This window comes from Aphidius gifuensis, linkage group LG4 (assembly GCF_014905175.1).
Source record: "Aphidius gifuensis isolate YNYX2018 linkage group LG4, ASM1490517v1, whole genome shotgun sequence".
In the NCBI taxonomy this organism is placed as follows: Eukaryota; Metazoa; Arthropoda; class Insecta; order Hymenoptera; family Braconidae; genus Aphidius; species Aphidius gifuensis.
The window spans coordinates 22,480,421-22,505,886 of record NC_057791.1 but is presented as its reverse complement, the minus strand read 5'-3'; the positions used below and the strand labels follow the sequence as shown (position 1 = coordinate 22,505,886).

The 25,466-nt window shown below is 23.8% G+C and overlaps 2 protein-coding genes across 6 annotated transcripts; both read right to left on the bottom strand.

Moving 5' to 3' along the window:
* Positions 1–11,672: 11,672 nt before the first annotated feature.
* Positions 11,673–15,535, bottom strand: LOC122855718 (cyclin-dependent kinase-like 1). Its single transcript, XM_044157281.1, has 6 exons — positions 15,171–15,535; positions 13,401–13,593; positions 12,577–12,924; positions 12,234–12,500; positions 11,974–12,135; positions 11,673–11,897 (listed from the first exon to the last, which is right to left on the bottom strand). The coding sequence occupies exons 1-6, from the start codon at positions 15,236–15,238 to the stop codon at positions 11,757–11,759; spliced, it is 1,179 nt and encodes a 392-aa protein (XP_044013216.1). The 5' UTR covers positions 15,239–15,535; the 3' UTR covers positions 11,673–11,756.
* A 262-nt stretch (positions 15,536–15,797) lies between these two features.
* On the bottom strand, positions 15,798–23,761 carry LOC122855717 (ankycorbin). 5 transcript variants are annotated; one of them, XM_044157277.1, is made up of 13 exons: positions 23,680–23,713; positions 21,863–22,180; positions 21,637–21,791; positions 21,224–21,558; positions 20,691–20,967; positions 20,380–20,628; positions 19,885–20,309; positions 17,857–19,787; positions 17,265–17,591; positions 17,106–17,182; positions 16,883–17,037; positions 16,659–16,735; positions 15,798–16,254 (listed from the first exon to the last, which is right to left on the bottom strand). In XM_044157277.1, the coding sequence occupies exons 2-13, from the start codon at positions 21,920–21,922 to the stop codon at positions 16,087–16,089; spliced, it is 4,236 nt and encodes a 1,411-aa protein (XP_044013212.1). In that variant the 5' UTR covers positions 21,923–22,180; positions 23,680–23,713; the 3' UTR covers positions 15,798–16,086. The 5 variants fall into 5 exon arrangements, 4 of the variants coding, with proteins under 4 accessions (XP_044013212.1, XP_044013214.1, XP_044013215.1 ...); XR_006374091.1 differs by having other exon boundaries at positions 16,219–16,254; positions 16,659–16,758; XM_044157279.1 differs by lacking the exon at positions 21,863–22,180 and having other exon boundaries at positions 16,032–16,254; positions 23,680–23,761.
* Positions 23,762–25,466: the final 1,705 nt, after the last annotated feature.

The window sequence follows — 25,466 nt, the reverse complement described above, 5'->3', positions numbered from 1 at the left end:
TATTTCTATGAAAATTTAATAACTAAAAAAATACAAGTTATTATTATTTTTTTTTTAATTTATATAATTATAATAATATTTATTTATTAGTTTTATTTTTTACAATGACAAAAAAAAAAAAAAAAAAAAAATTATAATAATAAATTTATATTAGCGAAGACAAATAAGTAACAAGAAAAGGAAAAAAAAAACAATTATTTATTTTGCAGATTTATTTTTATTTTTTAATTTTATTTTACAACCAGAATATTTATTTTATTTTTTTAATTCATTTATAATCGAAAAGTTTGAAATTATTAAATTGATAAAATAGTTGAGAATTTGTATTTTTAATTATCTATCGGCAAATATATTGCGTCAAAATGTGAATCTCCTCGTCTGTGAAAAACACGCATCAATTAAAATCTGCTTTGGCAATAACTTGAAGATTATAGAGAAAAAAAAAATACTCACGGGGGGTTGCCATATGTAACTTTAGCCTCAATATGTAATTTTATTGGCCCTTGTATTCCTGTAAATACAATTTAAATGATTGTAAATAAATTTATTTAATTTTACTGTAATATGCAAAAAAAGAAAAATAATAATAACAATATTACAACAGTATCAACTTACTATATCGCGTAAATGTATAGAAATAAACTCGAAAATTAATATCTTTTGGAGGAGTATACTCAATGACCTGTCCATGACGTGATAGACGCAAATCTTGATTCAATAAATATTTATCATTATTTCGTTTCCATTTTTTCATATGAATATTTTTTGAACTTTTGTTCTCTTCTTCTATCTAAAATAAATATATATATATATAAAGAAACAAACAAAAAACAATTTATTTTTAGTAGTAAAATCATAATTATAAAAATCAATTTTTTACCGTGAGTTTAAGAATATAATCACTGTCTTCTGATGTCACGTATGTAATTATAATTTTTTCATTTTTCAAAGCTGAATATTTCTCAGTGAATCTCAAGTTGCTTTGATAGTAACCACGAATGGGATCAATTATTGGCCAAACTTGATCATCCTCGAACTGATTGCTAGAAAAAATATTATCAAAACATAATTAAAATAAAAATAACAAAATTCATTGATAAGAAAAAACATATATTTTCAATGAACATTCTCAAAATTACTCAAACTTACCCTATATTTCCAAAGTAAATACCACGACTAATGAAGACTCGTTTCTCATGATTTGGCTGAACTAAAAAAGTTTAAAATAAGAAAATATTTTTAATATTGTGCTTGATAAATGAAAATAAATATTAAACTAATTATTTATTAAAAAATTTGGGTAAAAAAATACATTCAAGATTGGTGGTCGATGCATTGAAACACATTTTGAATTGCGAATGCCTTGGAACATATGTGAAACATACATCTAGGGATGGATTATCAAGGACCATTGATGCTCTTTTCACAGTTGTAATCATGTCTTCAATCTAATAAAATAAATTTGAATATTATATAATTATCATAATTATAATTTAATAAAATTACTATTTACTGACTCACGAGTCAGTGATGAGGTATTATTTTATATATGGAAAGAAACAAAATAAATAATTAATAAAATAATTAAAACTTACGGAGAAATCAATAGTGGATGATGGTGGAAGAGATGTTGCATTGGCACATGCATATAAAGTATAATTTAAATATTCATTAGGAATAGAACCAATTTCACAATATACCTCGGATTGCATTGAAATGATTGTATTATCTTGTACATCAGCTCTTGCTAAAACCAGCAATGCAAAGCCAAAAAGAATATTAATTTTTATCATGATTGCTGATATAATTGCAAATAAATAAAAAATTTAATTGTTTTAATTCCTCGAAAATTTTTAAATGAAAATAATTTAGTTTTAAATATTTAGCTGAACAAATGAAAAACGATATTTGATTTAGTTTTTTACACTGTCTTTTCAGGGAGTTTAAAAGTAGACTAGCTTGATTAGTAGACTATTGAAAGCTGATTAAATAAATGGGTGTCAAACGACTATTTATACTCTTGAAAAAAGACTAAATTTTTGGTGATAAGCAATGATGACAATGACATTTGTTATTTTGTATAATATAAAAATAACTTTGAACTTTGAGTATTATATTAATTTTATTTAACGACTTTAAATGAGTTTCAGAAAATAATCATGACTCGGCTATAATTATCGAGGTCAAATATTTATTTGAAATATCATTTTTGGTATTTTATTTTTTATCATCATCATAAAACTTGAGTCCTGCTTTTTTTCAATTTAAAACAAAATATTTGGGCAAAATTTAATGCCAAAAAGTCAAAAACTGCCAAAATAAAATTTATAATTTTTTAAGAATGCGGAATAATTTTGAAGGTGTTTTTTTTTCCGAAACCAACTTAAAGTTTTACGAATAAAAATAAAATATACTGATAAATATTTTAATTATCTTTTTGAATATAAAAAAAACTTTGGACTTTGAATAGTCGTTAATAAAATATACTCAGATATAATAATGGAGGTCAAATATTTATTTAAAATATAGTTTGAGTAAATTGTTTATTTATAATTTATAAAAATTACATTTTACCCGGAAGTTTTTTGTTCGTGTTTGACAACAAATTTTATGATGTTTAAGAATGCGGAATACTTTAATTATATTTTTTTTTCAACTACAAAATAAAGTTAAAAAATTACAATAAAAAAAATCAATGACAAATACCAGAATTATGTTTGAATACTCGCGACCTTGTTTTTTGATATTTTAAATTTCATACACGTGCGAAATTGCTTGAAAATTTATAAATATTTTCTCCCAATTTTTAAATTTAATTATATTTACTTACTTATAATTGATTATTTTTTTTTTTATTTTTTTGTTGGACACATCAATAATTAAATTACAATAAATAAAAATACATTTATTTTTTTTATTTTATTATACATATATTTTATTTAAACTTTCAATTTTATATTTTACAATGATAATAAATGTCTAAAATTTAATTGCAACCTTTTATTGAATTTTAACATTACACAATAAATTTAATATTTTTAAAAAATAAAATTTTGTTTTACATTGATTAATTTTCTAGTAATTCATAAATTTTAGGTAAATTGGTTTGTTTTATATTTTTTTGAGATGATAAAATCTATTCATCAAAATTATGAAAAAAGAAGAACTTCAGTAATAATGACGCTTTAGCTTTTAAGTCCATTTGGAAATGTCTCGACTCTTACAAAAGACAAGATTGATAATGGATTAACAATATCTAAAAATAAAAATTTATTTAAAATATAATTCAGAAGTAATTCAAACTAAATAAACTATATTATTTAAACAAAATAATAATAATAAAATAATAACTAACCATTCTTGACAAACGTAAAGATTAAAACTCGATATTTAAATTTTTTAGGAGCTAAAAATTCCACATATGGATTTTTACCAAAAATTAATTCCTCATTAATTATGTAACTCTTATTATACTTTTCCCATTTTCCACTTTTTTCATTCTCTTCTTGTACCTGCAAATATTAATAGAAAAATAATTTTTAAAATATATTTTTATCTACTATTATTTTTTTTTTTTGCGTAAAATTCAGTCAAGTTTTATAAAACAAAAAAACTCATATTGTTCATTTTTTTCATACCACAATTTTGAGTATATAGCCGGGCTTTTGCAGAACTTCATAATAAATGTGAACTTTATCACCTTCATTAGCATCATAAATTTTGGTATGAGAAAAATATTTTTGAAAATATCCGGGAATGGACTGAATAGACACAGGCCAAATTTTTTCGTCCTTATCACTATCAAAATTACTACAAAAAAAAAAAAAAAAAATTTATAAATGATTATGATATATATTTTTTTTAATTGTATTTTTTATTTAATAATTATTTCACCTTATATTTCCATAAAAAATACCGCGATAAATTGAAATTACTTGTTTATCATTTGGGTGAATAACTAAAAAATTTAAAATGAAAAATACAAATGAATGCTAAAATTAATAAATTAATTATTTGATGAAGAATGTGGATAAAAACGTACATTGAGTGTTGGTGGTCGAAGCATTAAAACACATTTTAAATTGCTGATGTTTTGGAAAATATGTAAAGCATCCAAATGAAGATATAAAATCAAGTCCCATGGATATTCTATTCACAGGGTTTACCAATCCTTCCATCTGATGAAACATAATTATCATAATTATCATTTAATAATCACAGCTTGTTGATTGAGTGTATAAAATTAGAAAAAAAAAAAAAACTAGTCGCTAATGACTCAGCTTTGAATACAAATTAAATAAATTTGATAACAAAAAAAAAATGAACAAAATCTTGTGCTTCGACTGTTGCTAAAAATAGCATCACGATGCCAAAAAGAATATTAATCTTTATCATGATTGATAATAATTACAAAAAATAAATAATAATTTATTTTTATTTGCGATGAATTAAATTTTCTTTTTAATTATATTTTTTTTGTTTTTTCAACAGCCAACAAATAGAAGATTAGTTTACTGTCAAGAGAGAATTTAAAACTGAGTGGATAGATGGGTATTGAATAGATATTTATACTTTTTTGAAAAAAAAATAAAAAAAATATTTGGTGATAAACACTTATCACTTACAAATATTTCTATTATTTCTACGAATATAAAAATTACAATGGATTTTTATTATGTTTATAATATTTAACGACTTTGAAATAATTTTAAACATAAAAATATTTAGTTATTATTATGAAGGTTAAATATTTATTTCGAATATAATTATTTGATTTTTTTTCTTCCATGGAAAAGAAATAAAATAGCAAATGGTAAAAACTTGAACATTTTTTTTTCAGTATTGAAAAGATCTATAGCTATTATTTTTCATTGAAATTATTTTTTTAAAGGAATGCTTAATCCAAATTTTTGTGTCTGCTTGATAGATAATTTTATGATCAATATCGATCCAGTATACACTTGTAATATTTTTTTTTTTTTCTATTTTATATATTTATATGAGAATATTAATGTCCAAGAATATTGAAAAAACGATTAACAAGAAGTCATTTAAAAATTTATGTCATGGTCATATTTAAAAAGATAATTTTGAAAAAAATATAAAATGAAAATAATAATCGATGTTTTTATCAAAAAAGAAGCTGATAATAAATATAAAAATTAAATTTTGAAATAAATATTTCTTTGAGAATTTAATGACTCAAAAAATACAAGTTATTATTTTTTTTTTTAATTTATATATAATTATAATAATATTTATTTATTAGTTTTATTTTTTTTTTATTTTTTACAATGACAAAAAAAAAAAAAAAAAAAGTAATAAATTTAATGTAGCGAAGGTAAATAACAACAAATAAAAAAAACAATTATTTATTTTCTAGATTTATTTTAATTTTTGCATTTTTAATTTACAATTAAAATATTTATTTTATTTATTTTTATTTATTTATAATTGAAAAGTTGCTTGAACAATTACATAATATTACTCAAAAAGTTTGAAATTATTACATTGATAAAATAGTTGAGAATTTATATTTTTAAATTTTCATCGACATATATTTACGTACATTCTCCACATGAAATTAATAAATTGGTTTAAATTTTGAATCTCCTCGTCTGTGAAAAACATGTGTCAATAAATTATGTTTGAATACTCGCGACCTTGTTTTTTGGTATTTCAAGTTTCATACACGTGCAAAATTGCTTGAAAATTTATAAATATTTTCTCCCAATTTTTAAATTTAATTATATTTACTTACGTATAATTGATAATTTTTTTTTTTTAATTTTTTATTGGACACATCAATGATTAAATTACAATAAATAAAAATACATATATATTTTCTTTATTATATTATATTTATATTTTTTATTTAAACTTTTAATTTTATATTTTACAATGATAATAAATGTCTAAAATTTAATTTCAACTTTTTATTGAGTTTTAACATTACACAATAAATATAAAATTTAATATTTTTAACAAATAAAATTTTGTTTTACATTGATTATTTTTTTAGTAATTCATAAATTTTAGGTAAATTGGTTTTTTTTTCTATTTTTTTGAGATGATAAAATCTATTCATCAAAATTATGAAAAAAGAAGAACTTCAGTAATAATAACGCTTTAGCTTCTAAGTCCATTTGGAAATGTTATGACTCTTACAGAAGACAAGATTGATAATGGATTAACAATATCTAAAAATAAAAATTCATTAAAAATATATAATTCAACAATAATTCAACAACTAAATGAGCTTTATTATTTAAAAAAAAAATAATAATATAATAATAACTAACCATTCTTGGCAAACGTATAGACAAAAACTCGATAATTAAATTTTTTAGTAGCTAAAAATTCCACATATGATTTTTTACCAAAAATTAATTCCTCATTAATTATGTAATTTTTATTATACTTTTCCCATTTTCCACTTTTTTCATTCTCTTCTTGTACCTGCAAATTTTTATAGAAAAATAATTTTTAAAATATATTTTCATCTACGATAATTATTATTATTATTTATTTTTTTTTGCGTAAAATTCAGTCAAGTTTTATAAAACAAAAAAAATCATATTGTTCATTTTTTTCATACCATAATTTTGAGTATATAGCCGGGCTTTGGCAAAACTTCATAATAAATGTAAACTTTATCACCTTCATTAGCATCATAAACTTTGGAACGATAAAAATCATTTTGAAAATATCCTGGAATAGAACTGGGTTCAGGCCAAATTTTTTTGTCAATGTCCATATCGAAATTACTAAGGAAAAATAATTACGAATAATTATAATATATATATTTTTTTTATTGTATTTATTATTTAATATTTATTTCACCTTATATTTCCATAAAAAATACCGCGAGTAATTGAAATTTCTTGTTTATCATTTGGGTAAATAACTAAAAAATTTAAAATAAAAAATACAAATGAATGCTAAAATTAATAATTTAATTATTTAATAAAGAATGTGGATAAAAACGTACATTGAGTGTTGGTGGTCGAAGCATTAAAACACATTTTAAATTGCTGACGTTTTGGAAAATATGTAAAGCATCCAAATGAAGATATAAAATCAAGTCCCATGGATATTCTATTCACAGGGTTTACCAAGCCTTCCATCTGATGAAAAAAAATTATCATAATTGTCATTTAATAATCATAGCTAGTTGATTGAGTGTATAAAATTATAAAAAAAAAAAAAAAAACAAAACTAGTCGCTAATGACTCAACTTTGAATACAAATTAAATAAATTTGATAAGAAAAAAAAATGAACAAAACTTGAATAAAAATAATTTATGATTAATTAATTAAAACTTACCGAGAATATGATGACAGTTGATTCTTGGTTGATACTCGCTTTGGCACATGCATACAGGGATTGATTGACATATTTTAGAGGTATCGAATTTATTTCACAATGACCGATGGCAAATGGCATCAAAATTGTATCATCTTGTGCATTGACTGTTGCTAAAAATAGCATCACGATGCCAAAAAGAATATTAATCTTTATCATGATTGATAGTAATTACAAAAAATAAATAATTATTTATTTTTATTTGCGATGAATTAAATTTTCTTTTTAATTATATTTTTTTTTTTCAACAACCAACAAATAGAGGTTTACTTTCAAGAGAGAATTTAAAACTGAGTGGATAGATGGGTATTGAATAGATATTTATATACTTTTGAAAAAAAAAAAAAAAAAATATTTGGTGATAAGCACTTATCATTGATAAATATTTCTATTATTTCCACGAATATAAAAATTACAATGGATTTTTATTATGTTTATAATATTTAACGACTTTAAAATAATTTTAAATATAAAAAATATTTAGTTAGTATTATGAAGGTTAAATATTTATTTCGAATATAATTATTTGATTTTTTTTTTCTAGTATACTATAAGAAAAAAAATAAAATAGCAAATGAAAAAAAATTGAACATTTTTTTTTCAGTATTGAAAAGATCTATAGCTAATATAACTTATTCCTAATTCTTGTGTCTGCTTGATAGATAATTTTATGATCAATATAGAGCCAGTATACACTTGTAATATATATTTTTTTTTTTTCTATTTTATATATTTATATATATGAGAATATTAATGTCCAAGAATATTGAAAAAACGATTAACAAGACGAAAGTCATTTAAAAATTTATGTCATGGTCATATTTAAAAAGATAATTTTGAAAAAAAATATATTTATAAAAATATTAAAATTAAACAAAAGTAAGAAAAAAATATAAAATGAAAATAATAATCGATGTTTTTATCAAAAAAGAAGCTGATAATAAATATAAAAATTAAATTTTGAAATAAATATTTCTTTGAAAATTTAATGACTAAAAAAATACAAGTTATTATTATTTTTTTATTTTATATAATTATAATAATATTTATTTATTAGTTTTATTATTTTTTTTATTTTTTACAATGACAAAAAAAAAAAAGTAATAAATTTAATCTAGCGAAGGTAAATAACAACAATAAAAAAAACAATTATTTATTTTCCAGATTTATTTTAATTTTTGCATTTTTAATTTACAATTAAAATATTTATTTTATTTATTTATTACTCAAAAAGTTTGAAATTATTACATTGATAAAATATAGTTGAGAATTTATATTTTTAAATTTTCATCGACATATATTTACGTAAATTCTCCACATGAAATTAATAAATTGGTTTAAATTTTGAATCTCCTCGTCTGTGAAAAACATGTATCAATTAAAATCTGCTTTGGTAATAACTTTATAATTAGAAAAAAAACAAAAAAGACTCACGCTGGGCTGCCATATGTAACTTTAGTCAGAATATTTAATTTTTTTATTTGTCGGTCTGGAGTTCCTGTAAATACAATTTAGTTAAATGATTGTAAATAAATTTATTTAATTTTACTGTTATACGCGAAAAATAATAATAATAATATTACAACAGTATCAACTTACCACTTGGCGCAAATGTATAGAAATAAACTCGAAAATTAACATCTTTTGGAGGAACATACTCAACCCTTTCGCCACTTAGTGATAGACGCACTTCTTCATTCAATAAATATTTATCATCATATTGTTTCCATTTTTTCAGACGGATATTTTTTGAACTTGGTTTCTCTTCTTCTATCTAAAAACAATATAGAAATAAATATACATAGTATAAAGAAACAAACAAAAAACAATTTATTTTTAGTAGTAAAATCATAATTATAAAAATCAATTTTTTACCGTGAGTTTAAGAATATAATTATTGTCAGGTGGTGTCACGATTGTAATTATAATTTTTTCATTTTTCAAAGCTGAATATGTCTCAGTGAATCTCAAGTTGCATTGTTTGTAACCATCAACGGGATGAATTATTGGCCAAACTTGATCATCCTCGAACTGATTGCTAGAAAAAATATTATCAAAACATAATTAAAATAAAAATAATTTAATTCATTGATAAGAAAAAACATAAATATTTTCAATGAACATTTTCAAACTTACCCTATGTTTCCATAGTAAATAGCACGATTAATGGAAATTTGTTTTTTATCAATTAGATAAGCTGAAAAAATAAAAAAAATAATTCCAACGTTGTTCTTGATAAATGAAAATAAATATTAAACTAATTGTTTAATGAAAACTTTGGATAAAACAATACCTTTAGCACTGGTGGTCGATGCATTGAAACACATTGTGAATTGCGTATGCCTTGGAACATATGTAAAACATCCATTTGGGTCTGGATCATAAAGCGCCATTGACATTCTGTTCACAGGTGTAATCCTGTCTTCAAGCTAATTAAATAAATTCAAATATTATACAATTATTATAGTTGTAATTTAATAAAATTAACATAATAAAATTTCTATTTATTGACTGAGGTATAAGTGTAAAACTTTATATGAAAAAAACAGAATAAATAATTTATAAAATAATTAAAACTTACCGAGAAATCAATGATGGATGATGGTGGAAGAAATGTTGCATCGGCACAAGCATATAAAGTATAATGTAAATATTCATCAGGAATAAAATCATGTTCACAATATACCTCGGATTGCATTGAAATGATTGTATTATCTTGTACATCAGCTCTTGCTAAAACCAGCAATGCAAAGCCAACAAGAATATTAATTTTTATCATGATTGCTGATATAATTGCAAATAAATAAAAAATTTAATTGTTTTATTTCCTCGAAAATTTTTAAATAAAAATAATTTAGTTTTAAATATTTAGCCGAACAAATGAAAAACGATATTCGATTTAGTTTTTTACACTGTCTTTTCAGGGAGTTTAAAAGTTGACTAGCTTGATTAGTAGACTATTGAAAGCTGATTAAATAAATGGGTGTCGAACGACTATTTATACTTTTTAAAAAAGAATAAATTTTTGATGATAAGCACTTATCAATGATGACAATGACAAGTGTTTTTATTATTTTGTATAATATATAAAAATAACTTTGAACTTCTGTTGAATGAGTTTCGGAAAATGAAAAATGACTCGGCTATAATTATCGAGGTCAAATATTTATTTAAAATATTTTTTTTTGTATTTTATTTTTTATCATAAAATTTGAGTTTTGCTTTTTTTTAATTTGAAACAAAATATGTTGGCAAAATTTAATGGCAACAAGTCTGCCTTATATAAGAATGCGGAATAATTTTGAAGGCGTTTTTTTTTTTTTCCAAAACCAACTTAAAGTTTTACAAATAAAAAAATAAAAATAAAATACTGATAAATATTTTAATTATCTTTTGGAATATTATATTTTTGTTAAATTTGAGTTTTGCTTTTTTTCAATTTGAAACAAAGTATGACGGCCAAATTTAATGCCAAAAAGTCCGCTTGATTTATAAGAATGCGGAATAATATTGTAGGTGATTTTTTTTTTTTTCATAAACAACTTAAAATTTTATGGATAAAAATAAAACACTGATAAATATTTTTATTATCTTTTGGAATATAAAAAAAAACTTTGGACTTTGATTATATATTTTTTTTAAAATAGTCGTTAAAAAAAGATACACAGCTATATAATAATGGAGGTCAAATATTTATTTAAAATATAGTTTAAGTTTTTAATTTTTCATCATCTAATTTGAGTTTTAATTTTTTTAAAAATGTCATTATAATTTTTATAAAATATTATGCTACATTTTATTACCTTCATTATTTTTATTAATCACATATTTTTTAATGACTATAATTTAGTTTGATTTAAATACAAATTACATGCTTGATAATAAAATTTCATTTCAAAGTTGAAAAAAAAAAAAAATTGAATTTACAAAAAAAAATAATAATTGTTTATTTAAAATTTATAAAAATTACATTTTACCAGGAAGTTTTTTTGTTCGTATTTGATAATAAATTTTATGATATTCAAGAATGCGGAATACTTTTAATTATATTTTTCTTTTCAATTACAAAATAAAGTTAAAATATTACAATGAAAAAATGAAACACAAATACCAGAATAATGTTTAAACACTTGCGACCTTGTCTTTTGATATTTAAAATTTCCTACACGTGTAAAATTGCTTGAAAATTTATAAATATTTCCTCACAACTCTGAAATTTAATTATATTTACTTACGTTTAATTGATAATTTTTTTTTTTTCTCTTCGACACATCAATGATTAAATAACAATAAATAAAAATAATTATTCTTTCTTTATATTATATATATGTTTTATTTATTAATTAAACTTTTAATTTGATATTTTACAATGACAATAATTGTCTAAAATTTAATTGCAACCTCTTATTGTTGGTAAATGATCAAAGTCTTGATTTTGATGATGAAGTGATGAGCTTCTTGGACGACTTTCATGTTGACCACCACCCTTGGAAGTCAATTGGGGTAGTACCATTTGATTGTACGTTGAATTCTACATCAAAAAATCATTATTCCCAAAAAATACAAACAAAAAATCACAGTCATAATAATTATTGACAAATAAATACCCTAGAACGTTCTCTATATTTTTTTTGTAATTTCTCAAATTCTTCCATTTCACCTTCTGGCATTTGAAAATTAAAATTTTCAAAATATCCATGTTGAAGTAATTGATCACAAGTCCATCTTTGATTTGGATCCTTATCAAGACATTTTTTCAAAAAATCAATCTTTAAACAACAAAAAAAAAATTAACAAACAAACAATTAATTTATCTTTAAATAATAAAATTATTTTCAATGAAAAAAAAATGTAAATAACAACTAACATGAGCAGGTGTATTTGGTGTTATTGGTAAAAGTGTTTCCAATGGTGTCAATGACTGTGGTGTTGGTAAAGTAACACCAGAAAAAAATTCATTTTGTTGAAAAATAGCCATGTGTCTTGGTAATAAATCACCGAGTGTTCTTCTGATTAAATAAAGTTGATCAACATCTGATTTTCCTGGCCAAAGTGCTTCACCACGGATCAATTCAGCGAATACACAACCAATTGCCCAAACATCAACCAAAGTATCATACTGTGTATCACCAACCTGTTGACAATCATTAATCATATAAATATTTTCATCTGTACTAATTATTCAATGAAATAATATAATAATTTATTACCAATAATTCTGGTGCTCTGTACCATCTTGTTGCAACGTACTCTGTATAATTTTCACCGGGGCTCAACATTCTAGCAAATCCAAAATCACATAGCTTAACAACACCATCAGATGTTATTAATATATTTTCTGGTTTAACATCACGATGTACACATCCAAGTCTGTGACAATATGCAACACCCTGAAGTATTTGCCATGTTAATTCTTTGATCATTAATTCTGGACAACCATTTGGATATTTATCCATTTCATTTAATAATGTATGCTCACAATATTCAAATACTAAATGTAATTTACGTTTTCTTCTAAATACTTCTAATAAATTTATTAAATTTGGATGTTTTAAATTCTGTAAATGAAAATAAAAAAATACATATAACATTGTTTTGGATCTTTAATTATATTTGACATTTAATAATTGATTTTTATTTTTTATGATGGAAACCTTGAAGTTAAATTGAAAATTATTAAAAATTAAATAAACAAATAATTTCATCGGATTTATTCATGAGGAAGAATAAAAAGGTCAAAGTAATTTCACATGAAGAAGAAAATATAAAAATTCGTTGTTTCATGTATGATTGTGTATAAAAAAAAAAAAAAAAGGAATAGCTGATTATTTGTTGGATAAGATTTTTCGTTGTTATGAGAAACACGCAATGATATTGACCGGTACATTTTATTGACCAGTGTCCAGTATGTGGACTTGTAAAATAATAACAAAACAATGCGCTTGCGTATTTTAAATGATTCAAATTAATTTTTAAAAAATTAAATAAATGTCAATTAATATTATTTTATATAGGTATATTTATTTAGAATTACCTTTAGTAAACGAATTTCTCGTAATGCAATTTTACGAATTAAAGGATCATCTTCAGTTTGTTGAAATTTTTTGACAGCAACAATTCTACCAGTTTGACGATCTCTGCATTGAAATACAATTCCATAACTTCCTTCACCAAGACGACCAAGACGTTCATATCTTTCCATTGTTTTACTCGGTGCACGAGATTTGCTAGAAAAAAAACCACCTTACAAGTTAAAAATTCAACTAAATATATGTTCCTCAAATAATAAAAGAAAATAAAATAAAAAAATAATCAAAAAACCTATAAAAAAAAACAATGAAAACTGGAGAAAATATTTTAATTAAACTTTGTTTTATATATTTTCATGTAAATTTAATTTAAATACCGACTTTTTAAATCTTCCAAGACAAGGCAATGAAAATTGTTCAGAAAATATCATTTTAACTTGATAAAAAAAAATCAAAACACGATAAAAATAATACCAAAAAAAAGCTATTTAAAATAAACTGTTTAATAAAGTTTTTAAAATTTTTTCTAAAACTGTCCTTGTTCTCGCCATTGACCGATGAGACTAGGAACTTGCTCGATTGTTGAGGGGTCAAGCTCCTCAACGACTTACTCTCTTTCTCTCTTTGAAAATACATAACACTTCAAGTATTCAAAATAAATGCGCCAGCGCGTTTCAAATATTCTTTCCCTCAAAAATATTTAACTATACATTACCATATAAATTATTATAATTACTACGCAGTAATTAAATTTAAATAAAAAACAAAAAAAAAAATAATATTTTGTATAATTAATATAAATACTTGAACATTTAATTAATTTTAATAATATTTAATAATTAAGGAAATTAAATACTAACAGCATCTCCAAAAAAAAATTCATGTTTGCAAAAAAATAATGTTAACCCTTTTGTGGCTTTCAACAAACTGACTTATTGAGTGACATTAATTTCCTTTTTTTTTTTTTCTACTACCTTTACATCCAGTGTTTATTTTTTTTTATTTTTTTTATATATTCATATTTCATAAATCATTGATCAATAACAACAAGTTTATCTACTTTATCAAGGCTGACTACACATTGACTATTACTACTGTACATATTTATTATTAATTTTTTATTTTATTTTATTTCAATTTTAAGATTCTAGTTTAATTTTTTCAGTTCAGTTCAATTTGTCATGTCATTATTTAAAAATACTTTTAGTATTTTTATTTGAATTTACTCTAGTTTTTTTAAATTAATTTCATTGCAATTTGTCAATATGTTTTTTTTTTTTATTGTAATTTATGTCACACTAAATACCAAAATTATAAAAACATAAATTTAGCTAATATTTAATGATAATTGTTGAGATACTTGCGTGTTAAATTTTGATGTATTATTATTACACATTATGATTAATCGATATGTATTTAAATGAAGGTCAACGGAAGTTAATATGACTTTCAAATTAAAAATTCCCAACACGATTATATTTATAATACCCTCAAACTATAATAAAATTTCAAAGGAATAAATTTATCCTGCAACTGCGAAGAAGCAAAATAGAAATACTAAAATAGATAATTCTAAATAGATTTATTTTTTTTTCTACTTGACAAACAATAATAATAATGAAACAGAAAAAAAAAAAAAATTGTCTCATTTATTTTGATGACATGTTTGAGTAGTAAATGTCATGTTATTTTTATTGATTAAATTGACAAGTTGATAGTAAAGTAGAAATAAATAAATAAATAAATAATTAAATTTGATTAATAAATATTAAAACCTTCGTGGCAGTAGTGGCAGTGTGTTGCCAAATAGCCAGAGCTTTCTATCTTGTAACCATTTGTCCATGAGCCTTATTTTATTCAAATTTTATAATTTTATTTATTGATTTTGATAATTGTTCAATATTCACTGTTATAAATTTTTTATCAAATAAATTATTTAGTGTCATTGTTTCTTTAGTTAAATATTTTATTAACATAATCACTATTATTTTTTTTTTTTTCTTACACAATATTGATTATCTTTTTATATTTTTTTTAAAGTTTAACAAAAAAAAAAAAATAATTATTATATTGATGAAAATAAAACGACAGTGCTTCGACACAATATGATGAATTTTTTCACCTGTCTTGAATACACAGTGTACTTTGAAATAATAAAAAACAAAATAGACTGAATATTGTACGTCATGTGGGATCGATAGTTGAAGAGTTACCAGCACCCATCAGGTTTGTTAGACCAATATTATTATGTTTGTTTTTTTGTGTGTGTTGAGTGTAACTATTTACAGAATTTCATATCAACTCAAAAATTTTATTATAATGTTTAAAAGTTTCAAGGTCTAAAATAATTACTATTAAATATCAAATAAATTATTATTGAATATTGAAGTACAGTTATAATGTTTTTATTTATTTTATTTTATTATTTTTTAATTACATTTTTTAAATATGACAGAAATGTCATTGGCTTTTTTATTTCTTTTTTTTAAAATTATTTATTAATTAACAATAACACAGAACAAATATTTTTTTACAGCTAGAAAATAAAAAATAAGATGCAGTTTTTATGGTCGTATTTCTATTTAGAAATAATCTGCATTATAATTTTTTTTTATTTAACAGTTAATTATTTTGTAATTATTTATTTATAATTTTTTTATTCTGCTGTGGCAGTATATTTAATTTTGGTAATTATACACTTTTTAAATTTCTTTGTGCGTTATTTCGTGGAGTTTTAATATCATCTTGATTATTTTCATCGCCTCTTACTGTGAATGCAACATAATAACGTTTTGTGCGATCCAATTTTTCAGCTGGTAATGATATTATTTGTTTTTCATCACCTTTTGTAAATTCAACCTATTAAATTAAAAAAAAAAAACAAGATTAGATATATTTTTAACACCTAGTTTAATAATTTATTGTATGTATGTATTATTTTATATTGAAAATGAATCTATTGATTAATATTTTTAATACGAGTGGAGGATTTTTTTTTATCTGCTTAATTGATCTAATTTAATGTAAATTTGTGAATTATTTATTTAAAATTTTTATTGATAAAACAGTATAATTTACAAAAAATATTTAAAGTAAAAAAAAAAAAATAATCCCTCGTATTATATGAGAATGTCAAGATTGAAATAAATAATATGATGATTATGATTGACAGATGATCTTGGTGCAATCTGAAGATGACGATGATTGCTATGAAAAAACCGAAAAAAAAAAAAATATAAATTAATTGTTTAAATAATTTCTACCGTCATTTGACCCCTTGCTCGAGTTTCAATTTTTGGAAAAAATGTACCTTCACCTCGTTCATGATCTCCTCCACCTACTGCAATTAAATCTACCATGAACCTAAGCAAATTACGTTATTTATACAATAATAATTTACAACGAAATTAGCATTAATATAATTAAGCTGTCTTGATTAATTATTATTTAATAATCAAGTTTAAATATATTTATATTTAATTCTTACGATATGTATAAATTGGTACTGATGTGTATGCACTTGTGGCATGATGACAACGATGTGTTTTAAGTGTGCATTGTTTAGCATCTGTACACCAATCTGGTGATGGTGGTCGTCTTTGAAGACGACGTAATTGTTCATAAAGAAATCCTTCGAAATTTCTAAATAGAAAAAAAATTTTTAATTAATTATATATTTTATTTTAATTATTTTAAAAAATTATACAAACTTGAATGTTAGAGGTTGATCATATCGTGCAACACCAAGAGCTGGTCCAGCCATTCCAGCTTTGTGAAATGCTTCAACCTTGAATTTAAAATTATTAAATTAAATTTAAATTAAAAACTAAATTATTTATGATTTATTTTGTAAAAATTGTTATAAGTACTTGTCTTTTGACAAGAACATTTTCATTTGTTTGACCATGACGTATTTGTAAACGTTTTAATTCCATTAATTGAAAAAATATTTTTCTTTCAAGATGATAACGACGTAAATTAATTGATACATCACGAGTTATTGTTTCCATATTTAATGCTTGTTGTTTTTTAGTATTTGGATAACATTTTATATTTCTTTTTGGAATTTTTGATACACGTGGACTTGGTTCAATACCACTATCACGTCCACCACCACCACCACCACCAGTACTGTCTTTTCTTTGTTTTCTACGTGGTCTAAAAGTAACTGGACTTCCAATCAATCGTCTATCAGCCTAAAAGTTTTAAAATTAATAAATTATATTACGGAAATTTAATTAATCTTATCTTCAACATGAATTTTCTTGAAATATTATTTTTGTTAAATCTTCATTTACTATTTCCAATAAATATCGAATATCGAAATATTAAATTTATAATTTTACCAGTCATCTTCTTTTGGACAAAAAGATAAAAGCTAATTTTTAAATAAATAAAAATATATTTTTTTAAATTTATAGATAATATTTTTTATTTAATTTTTTTTTTTTACAAAATTACCTGAGCTGGTGTTTGATTTTTTGTTGATTTTGGTGGAGTACTTGGACTACCTTCATCACTGGTAGATGGTAGCACTCTGACAACTCCAAGACTATCATCTTCATCATCATCAGGATCAGTATCAGGCTCAGCATTATCACCAACAACATCACTTATTTCTTTGGCAACTTGTTCATCTTCGTCATCCCATTCTGGACTTTGAATAACAGCAATAATAGCACTCTGATTTGATGACTGTTCATTTTCACAATTTTCATCAAATAAACTACTTTTTGATGTTGATTTTTTTGGCTTTTTTTCTTCATCATGTTTTCTTGGTGTTTTACCAGTTGATGGCCTTGAACTATGTGAATTTTTTGATGATTTTTCTGAGCTTGAATTTTCATTGTGATTAACATCCAATGGTTTATCATCAAAATTTTTTTCTTTATCTATTTTTTCTAATTCACTTGAAGTTTCATTTTTTATTTCATCATTTTTCAAACTCTCAGTAGATTCTAATTTTTTTTCTAAATTATCATCTACGATATTTTCTAGATTTTCATTTTTAGATATTAATGTTTCACTTTCTGATGTACTGTCATTTTTAATTTGAGAATTTTCTTTTTCACTAGAACTTGATTTACTATGCTTTGAAGAATTTTCATTTGTCAATTTATCAGGAGTAGAATTTGAAGTTGACGTGGTTTTTGATGTTTCAATTGATTTTTTATTATCTTCCAAAGGCATTGGAGTTTCTTCTCTAATTATTTCTTCTATTTTTTCATCATCTTGATGCTCTAAAGTTCTATCGTCATTTTGATTTTGATTTTTTTTTAATTGTGAATCATTTGATTGAGATGATTCAGTGCTATTTTCAGTCGTAACATCATCAAGACTACTTGAATCTTCTGTTTTACTACTTGACAATGATTTATCATCAATATTTTTATCATCATCTGCATGAATTTCTTTTGTTCTTTGACTACGAATATCTTTAACATCTTTTCGTAAATCTGCAGCTTTATTCATCAATGAATTTTGCATATTATCAGCTTTTTCAAGAATATCATCCATCTCAGATTTTGTTAATTGTTGATCAACATTATCAGCTGCTGTATTTTCAATTGGTCTATCTGGTGATTGATCTTTATGAATCATTGCTGTAACTGTTACTCTTTCACCAGCTTCTTGACTCGTACTATCAGTTGTATCTTTTGTTAATTTTTTTTTTTTCAATTCTTTTTTATTATCAATATTATCATCATTTGTTTTTTCATTATTTGAATTTTTTTTATCACTATTATCTCTTTTTTTTTTTTTATTTAACTTATCATTTTTTTTTGTACTTTTTTTATTTTTTTCACATTCTGTTATTGTTTCACGTGATAATTCTCTTGGTGTTTTTGATTTTCTATCTGAATATTCTACTTTTTCCATTTTTTTTTCTAATAATTTTTTTACAACAACAACTTCAAGGCTATCATCACTTAAACTACTATGTTTTTCTTTGTTGGAATGTTTTTTTTTTTTTTCTTTATCATCATCATCATCATCATTGTCTGAGCTTTCATCATCCAAATCATTTGAAGATGACGCTGATGATGATGATGATGAGGATGACAATGAAGATGTTGATTCACTGTATTCATGCCTTGAATATTTTTTTTTACATGGTTTTTCATTATTTAAATTAATTTTATACCTTGCTGATTCACTTTTAGCTCGTCTTTCACGTTCACGTTTTGATGATTTTAAATGACATATTTTTTCTTCACTATAACTACGATTATTTTTATTTTTTTTTGTATTTCTTCTTCTTGTTCTTTTTTCAATCCAATGTTCTTCAATATAAACATCAGCATTGTGACAACGATGATGATTGAAATCACACTCACTTGTTGTACTTGATTCACTTGCATTTTTTTTAATTCTCAATTTAGCTGCAAAAACTTGTAGAAAAAAAAAAAACAACAAATAAATATACAAATTAAAAAAACACTTAAATAAATAAATAAATAAAAATATTTAATTAATTTTAAAATAAACCTCGATTAGGTGCTGTTTGACAATTACGAAGATGTTGTGAAGTTGTACCACCATGCATTTGTATAAGTTTAGCACAATCACGATGACCACGATAAAGTGCTGCATCTAATGGTGTCATTGTACCACCTTTATTTGTTTTAAATATTGCATTTATTCTAGCATCATTATCAAGTAATATTTTACAAGCATCTAAATGACCATGTAATGCTGCAACATGAAGTGGCATTCTTCCATCATTTGTTGATACATCAAGTGTACTTGGTTTTTTACGTGCAAGCCATTTAAGTAATTCAATACGTCCAGATAATACAGCTTCATGTGCAACACCAGTACCACGTATTGTTCTTGCATTAAGTGAACCACCATGTTGGGCAAGCATTTTTAATGTTTCCAATTGTCCTTTTGCTGCAGCACAAAGTGCTGGTCTAAATGTACATGTAAACCAATTAATTTTATACATAAAAAAAAATAAGAATAATTATATATTAAACATACGTTCTGCCTTTTCGATCTTGTCTATTTGGATCAGCACCAAGTCTCAATAATAATGCTGTTGCATCAGCATGTCCAAGTGTTGCAGCATAATGTAATGCTGAACAGCCATTATCATCAACATGATCTGGCTGTGAACCACATAAATTAACTAATGCTTCAACACATCTTGCATGTCCACGTGATGCAGCACAATGAAGAGCTGTTAAACCATCTTTATCAGTTGCACCAGCAGCTGCTGCTCCACCAGCCCTTAAATTTACCAATTTAAAATTATTTTCCATTCATTAATATATATAAAAATATAAATTTACCTTACAAGTGCAAGTACAGCCTCAACACTTCCTGCACTTGCTGCCCATAATATTGGCTGTCTTCCATCTTCATCTTTAGCATTAACATCAGCATTAAATTCTAAAAGTGTTTGTAATACTTTTAAACCAATTTTTTTAGGTACTGAAAGTTCAGCAGTAACAGCAGCACCACAACATTGTGCAGCATAATGAAGTGGTGAACCACCACGTAAATCTGGTGTTGATGGTCTTGCACCAGATGCAAGAACTAGTCTTACACATTCAGCTTCACCACAAACTAAATTTTAAAATAATATAAATTATTATTTTTAAATAAAATCAAGGACATGTAAATTATAGTAGTAACTATATAGAATAAAGTTGATTGAGTGTGTCGGGCAATTGTCGCGTGATACACCAACATGAACTGAACAAATTTTTTTTTTTTCAAATATCTTGACCCACTGACCTTAACTGACCAAATGAAATTTATAATAAAGTATTTTTGATTTTATAATTATTTCAAAATGCAATATTTATTTATTTATTTATACCAGTTGCCCAATGAAGAACACTGTGTCCCTCAAGATCCTTGGCATTGACATCAGCACCATTTGCAAGTAGTACAGCAACTAATTGTGTATCACCAGCAATAACAGCAAGATGAAGTGGTGTATGCCCTTCATTATCTGATGAATTAACAAGTTCAGGTGCTGTTGATGCAACAGCACCAGCTGTACCAGCATCCATACAATAATGTAATGCACTTCTCAATGTTCTATCACGATAACAAATTGTTTCTTCTTGTTCTTTTAATAAACGTAATACTCTTGATCTATCTGCTTGTTGACAAGCATGCATCAATGGAGTTGCTCCAAGATGAAGTATTCTTTAAAAAAAATATAAAATAATTCAAATAATTAATAAAGTTTTTTTTCATTTAACTTTTATTTTTATTATTTAAAACCTGTATGGATGTTTTGATATTGGATCCTGATTGACAAATGGTATATCACGACTCCAATGACGTTGTCCTTGATTTTTATTTTTATATTTAATACCATTTGGTAGTGGTGTTGTCAATGGTGGTAATGATACATCACCAGTTGTTTTATCTTTTTTCTAAATGAAAAAATAAAAAAACCAAATTTTTAAAAAACAAACAAACAAATAATTTAATTAATAATATGTACTTTTGATTGTTGTTTCTTCTCTTGATACTTCAAGGGTATAGTTGGTGTTTTTGTATCCATTCCACTTAATAATTAAATAACAATTAAAATTCCACCACCAACACCACCACCACCACCACCACCGCCAGCGTACAACCGGCTTCTTATTCAACGACTGATCCACTCTCTTGAGTAACATTTTAGCCAAATATTATCAAACAACCGCATGTCAATCCTTTTTATTTTTATTTTAATTTTATTTGTGAATATATTATTCACATGTATACATTTAAATATTATCTTGGCTACTATTGGTCGGTTGGGGGTGTAACAGCGTCTCTGTGGGGGTTGAAAATGTGTTTAAGAAATTTATTGAGAGAATTATCGTCCGTAATAAAAAAACGTCACTTCCGACCTCATTAAACTACTTTTTTTTTTTTTTTTTATTTTACTCATTCTTTGTTCGTTGGTTCGTTTTTTTTTTTGAGCGCATTGAATAAGTGGGCCAAATTTATATCTTGATAATCTTGAACATTAAATCACCAGCGTGAACGTGAATCTAAAACTACTTGTGTCGTTGAAACCACGTGCCGTTGAAAAATTGACCAGGTCAACCACTGGCTACCATGGTTACAATGATTCACAACAATTATAATATAAATTTGCTAATGATAATAAAAAAAAAAAAAAACTAAAACATGCACTGTGAATAGGGGTAGTCACGCGACAAGGTCAGCACGTGAAGAATAAAAAATTATTTTTCTTTATTTCATCTTGATTTTTTTTTATTTTAATTAATTTATTTACGTTTTTTTTATTTTTAAATTTAAGTAGTAATATAAATATTTAGTCAGCCATAAATATTTAGAAATTTTTTTGTATTTTATAAAATTAGGACACAAATATTCGATAAATTATTATGTTAATAAAAAAGATAGTGTTGGTCCAATTTACAGATATATTTGATTTTAATATCAAACATTATTTTCAAGCTCCTGCCCATCATGTGTCACGCTATGCTTGCAAGTCCCATCAAAAGCATATCAAAATGCATTATTTAAATAAATTTATATGTGTATTATGTGTATATATGTGTGTCAGTGAATTTAACACCTTGGATCCCTGACCTGCATTGCTCAAAATTTAAACACTTTACCATATAAAAAAAAAAAATAAATTACATTGTCATTTAATTTTATCGTTTTGTTTAATTCAAATTTATTTTTAAATATATAAATAAGTCAACGACAAAACCACGTGTATTTACATGTTGAGGAAAATCGCAACCCTTCACAATGTTACTATATTTAAAAACAATTATTAAATTAAATTAAATTTATTCAATAATAAAATACGTATATATAGTCAACAATTAACCATTAAAAATAAATGAAAAAAAAATAATTAAAATTTATAATTTCTATTTAAAAAAATAATCAAATAAATATTTTAAAAAAATAAAATCAACAAACAAAAATAATAAATATAAATTAAATATAATTGAAAATAAAAAATTAATACTTACAAATTTTAAAACAAGTGTTGTAATTTTACATTTTTAATATATATTTTCGATAATAAAAATTAATGTTTTTTTTAATGATAAATATTATTGATTATACTTTTTAAGAGTTGAACCCCGAGACGATGGGAATAATGATGAGTTTGTGTGGATGGTGCCAAGGTGATAATAAATTTTTTGATAAATGAACTAAAAAAAAATAAAGGTAAAACTGGTGGTGTTGGTGCACTTGGTGTGGTGTTACTCTGACGGTTGTAAGTAAACTGTTTCTTAAAGACAAATTAAATTACATTTTATCATGCATATATGTGTTTACCTTATCACAACATTATTTTGCAGCAATGTTTTAGTTTGGTGGCAGGTAGACACGAGCAATGCCGATGAAAATAACACGTTATGTATATATACACATCACATATGTACACTGTACAAGAGTATCGTGTACGTTGCCAATGGTTACCAATATCCAAAAATTGTCAACAATAACATATGACAGCTTGAAGTAAAAATTTAAATATTCATTTTATTAATTACTGTAAGATGTCAATTTGTTTAAATAATGATGATGATTATTTATTTATTTATTCAAAATTTCATTTCGAGGTCATTTTAAAATTAAAATTAATTTATGCTTTTATTGATTTTATTCATATACTTTGTGCTATAGATGTAAAATTATTAGTTTGAAAAAATTAAAATATTTTTAATAAATTTATATTGTTTAGAAAATTTTTTTTCTAAAAAAAAAAAATAATAATATTATAAAAATATTTTTTTAATCTATGATATTAATAAAGTCAGTTATCATTAAAATTTGTCAATTATCTACTTTTTTTTTATTAAACAATTCATAATTTTGAAATATGGCGATTCATATTGTTTTTTATCAGTTATAAAAGAAATAGCTAAAAGCAAGGGCTGTTCTTGTTTTTTTGATATTTCTGCTGCTTTTTTGATAAATTCAACAGTTATACTTGCATACAGAACAATAAGCGTTTTCATTTTTGGTGAATTTTCAAGAACTTTCGTGGCTACATCATCAGTAATTTTATTGCTGCGTGGTAACATTAATCTAGTCAAGTTTTTAAGCAATTTGATTGATGAAGAATCAATGCTGTTATTAACGCCGAAAAAATACAGAAATGTTAAATTATTCATCTTTGAAATGGCTACTACACCATCGTTAGTCATCCATTTACAATTTATCTCAAGCGTTGTTAATTGCTTTATGGTATTGGCAATAGTATACAAACTATCATCTGAAACTTTGTATTCCTTCAATTTCAATGTAGTTATACTCATTAACTGGTTTGGCTTAATGACCTTTTCGTTTAAGGAACAATCTCTGTAAGAACATTCTAGTGTGGGATTATTTCTCAGATACTTTCTTAACTCTGGAAAAATTAGTATACCACTAAATTCAAATCTTTTCAGAGCCTTTAGTCGACGAAGCACCTACAAAAACAATTATTTATAAGTATATCTATGTAAAAAATAAAAAGAATATTTATGATTTTTTTTTATAATAGATATAAAGTTTAACTTACACAAACAGTGTTCTGCGGAAATGTACAGGGTATATTAGGCCTGCTAAATATATAGGGTACGTCAGCTTTCCAATGAAACAAAGTCAGATCAGTCAATGTATCAGCAAGGGATTCCAGTGCAGTAATTAAATAATAAAGCTTAAAGTTGTGTACCATATGATATTGAAATATAACTGTTAATACTTTAAGCTTAGATAGACGTGAAAATGCATCATAATATATAACTCCATCGTTATTAGAGGTGAGTCTCAAACGAAGTTTCAAGAGGTTCGGACAATATTCATTAACAACTGGCACTATGTTACTATGACGATAAGCTGTCAAATCTAATTGTGTTAAATAACGACCACATTTTTTAAGCAATGATTTTAAAAAGCTTAATTTTCTATCTTTTGTTTGATATTTCTTCAAACAGTTTGGATACTCATCATATTCCCAGTGAGTTAGTTGAAGTTTTTTGACATTACTCCAAGAAAAATCAAGGGCTCTTTTCCATTTTTGACATACTAAAAATATAAATAAATTATACAAATATATATTAATTATCATAATTAAA

What these genes read in the sequence shown, in the direction of transcription:
- LOC122855718 (XM_044157281.1), bottom strand. Translation starts at nt 15,238, where the DNA reads ATGGACAAATGGTTACAAGATAGAAAGCTCTGGCTATTTGGCAACACA. An exon ending in CTGCCACTACTGCCACGAAG is followed by an intron (nt 13,594 to 15,170) that starts GTTTTAATATTT and finishes TTTTTTTTCTAG; the next exon opens with CAAATCTCGTGCACCGAGTA. An exon ending in AATATAGAGAACGTTCTAGG is followed by an intron (nt 11,898 to 11,973) that starts GTATTTATTTGT and finishes TTTTTGATGTAG; the next exon opens with AATTCAACGTACAATCAAAT.
- LOC122855717 (XM_044157277.1), bottom strand. Translation starts at nt 21,922, where the DNA reads ATGGATACAAAAACACCAACTATACCCTTGAAGTATCAAGAGAAGAAA. An exon ending in AGAAGAAACAACAATCAAAA is followed by an intron (nt 21,792 to 21,862) that starts GTACATATTATT and finishes TTTTTCATTTAG; the next exon opens with AAAAAAGATAAAACAACTGG. An exon ending in CAAGATCGAAAAGGCAGAAC is followed by an intron (nt 20,310 to 20,379) that starts GTATGTTTAATA and finishes ATGTACATTTAG; the next exon opens with ACCAGCACTTTGTGCTGCAG.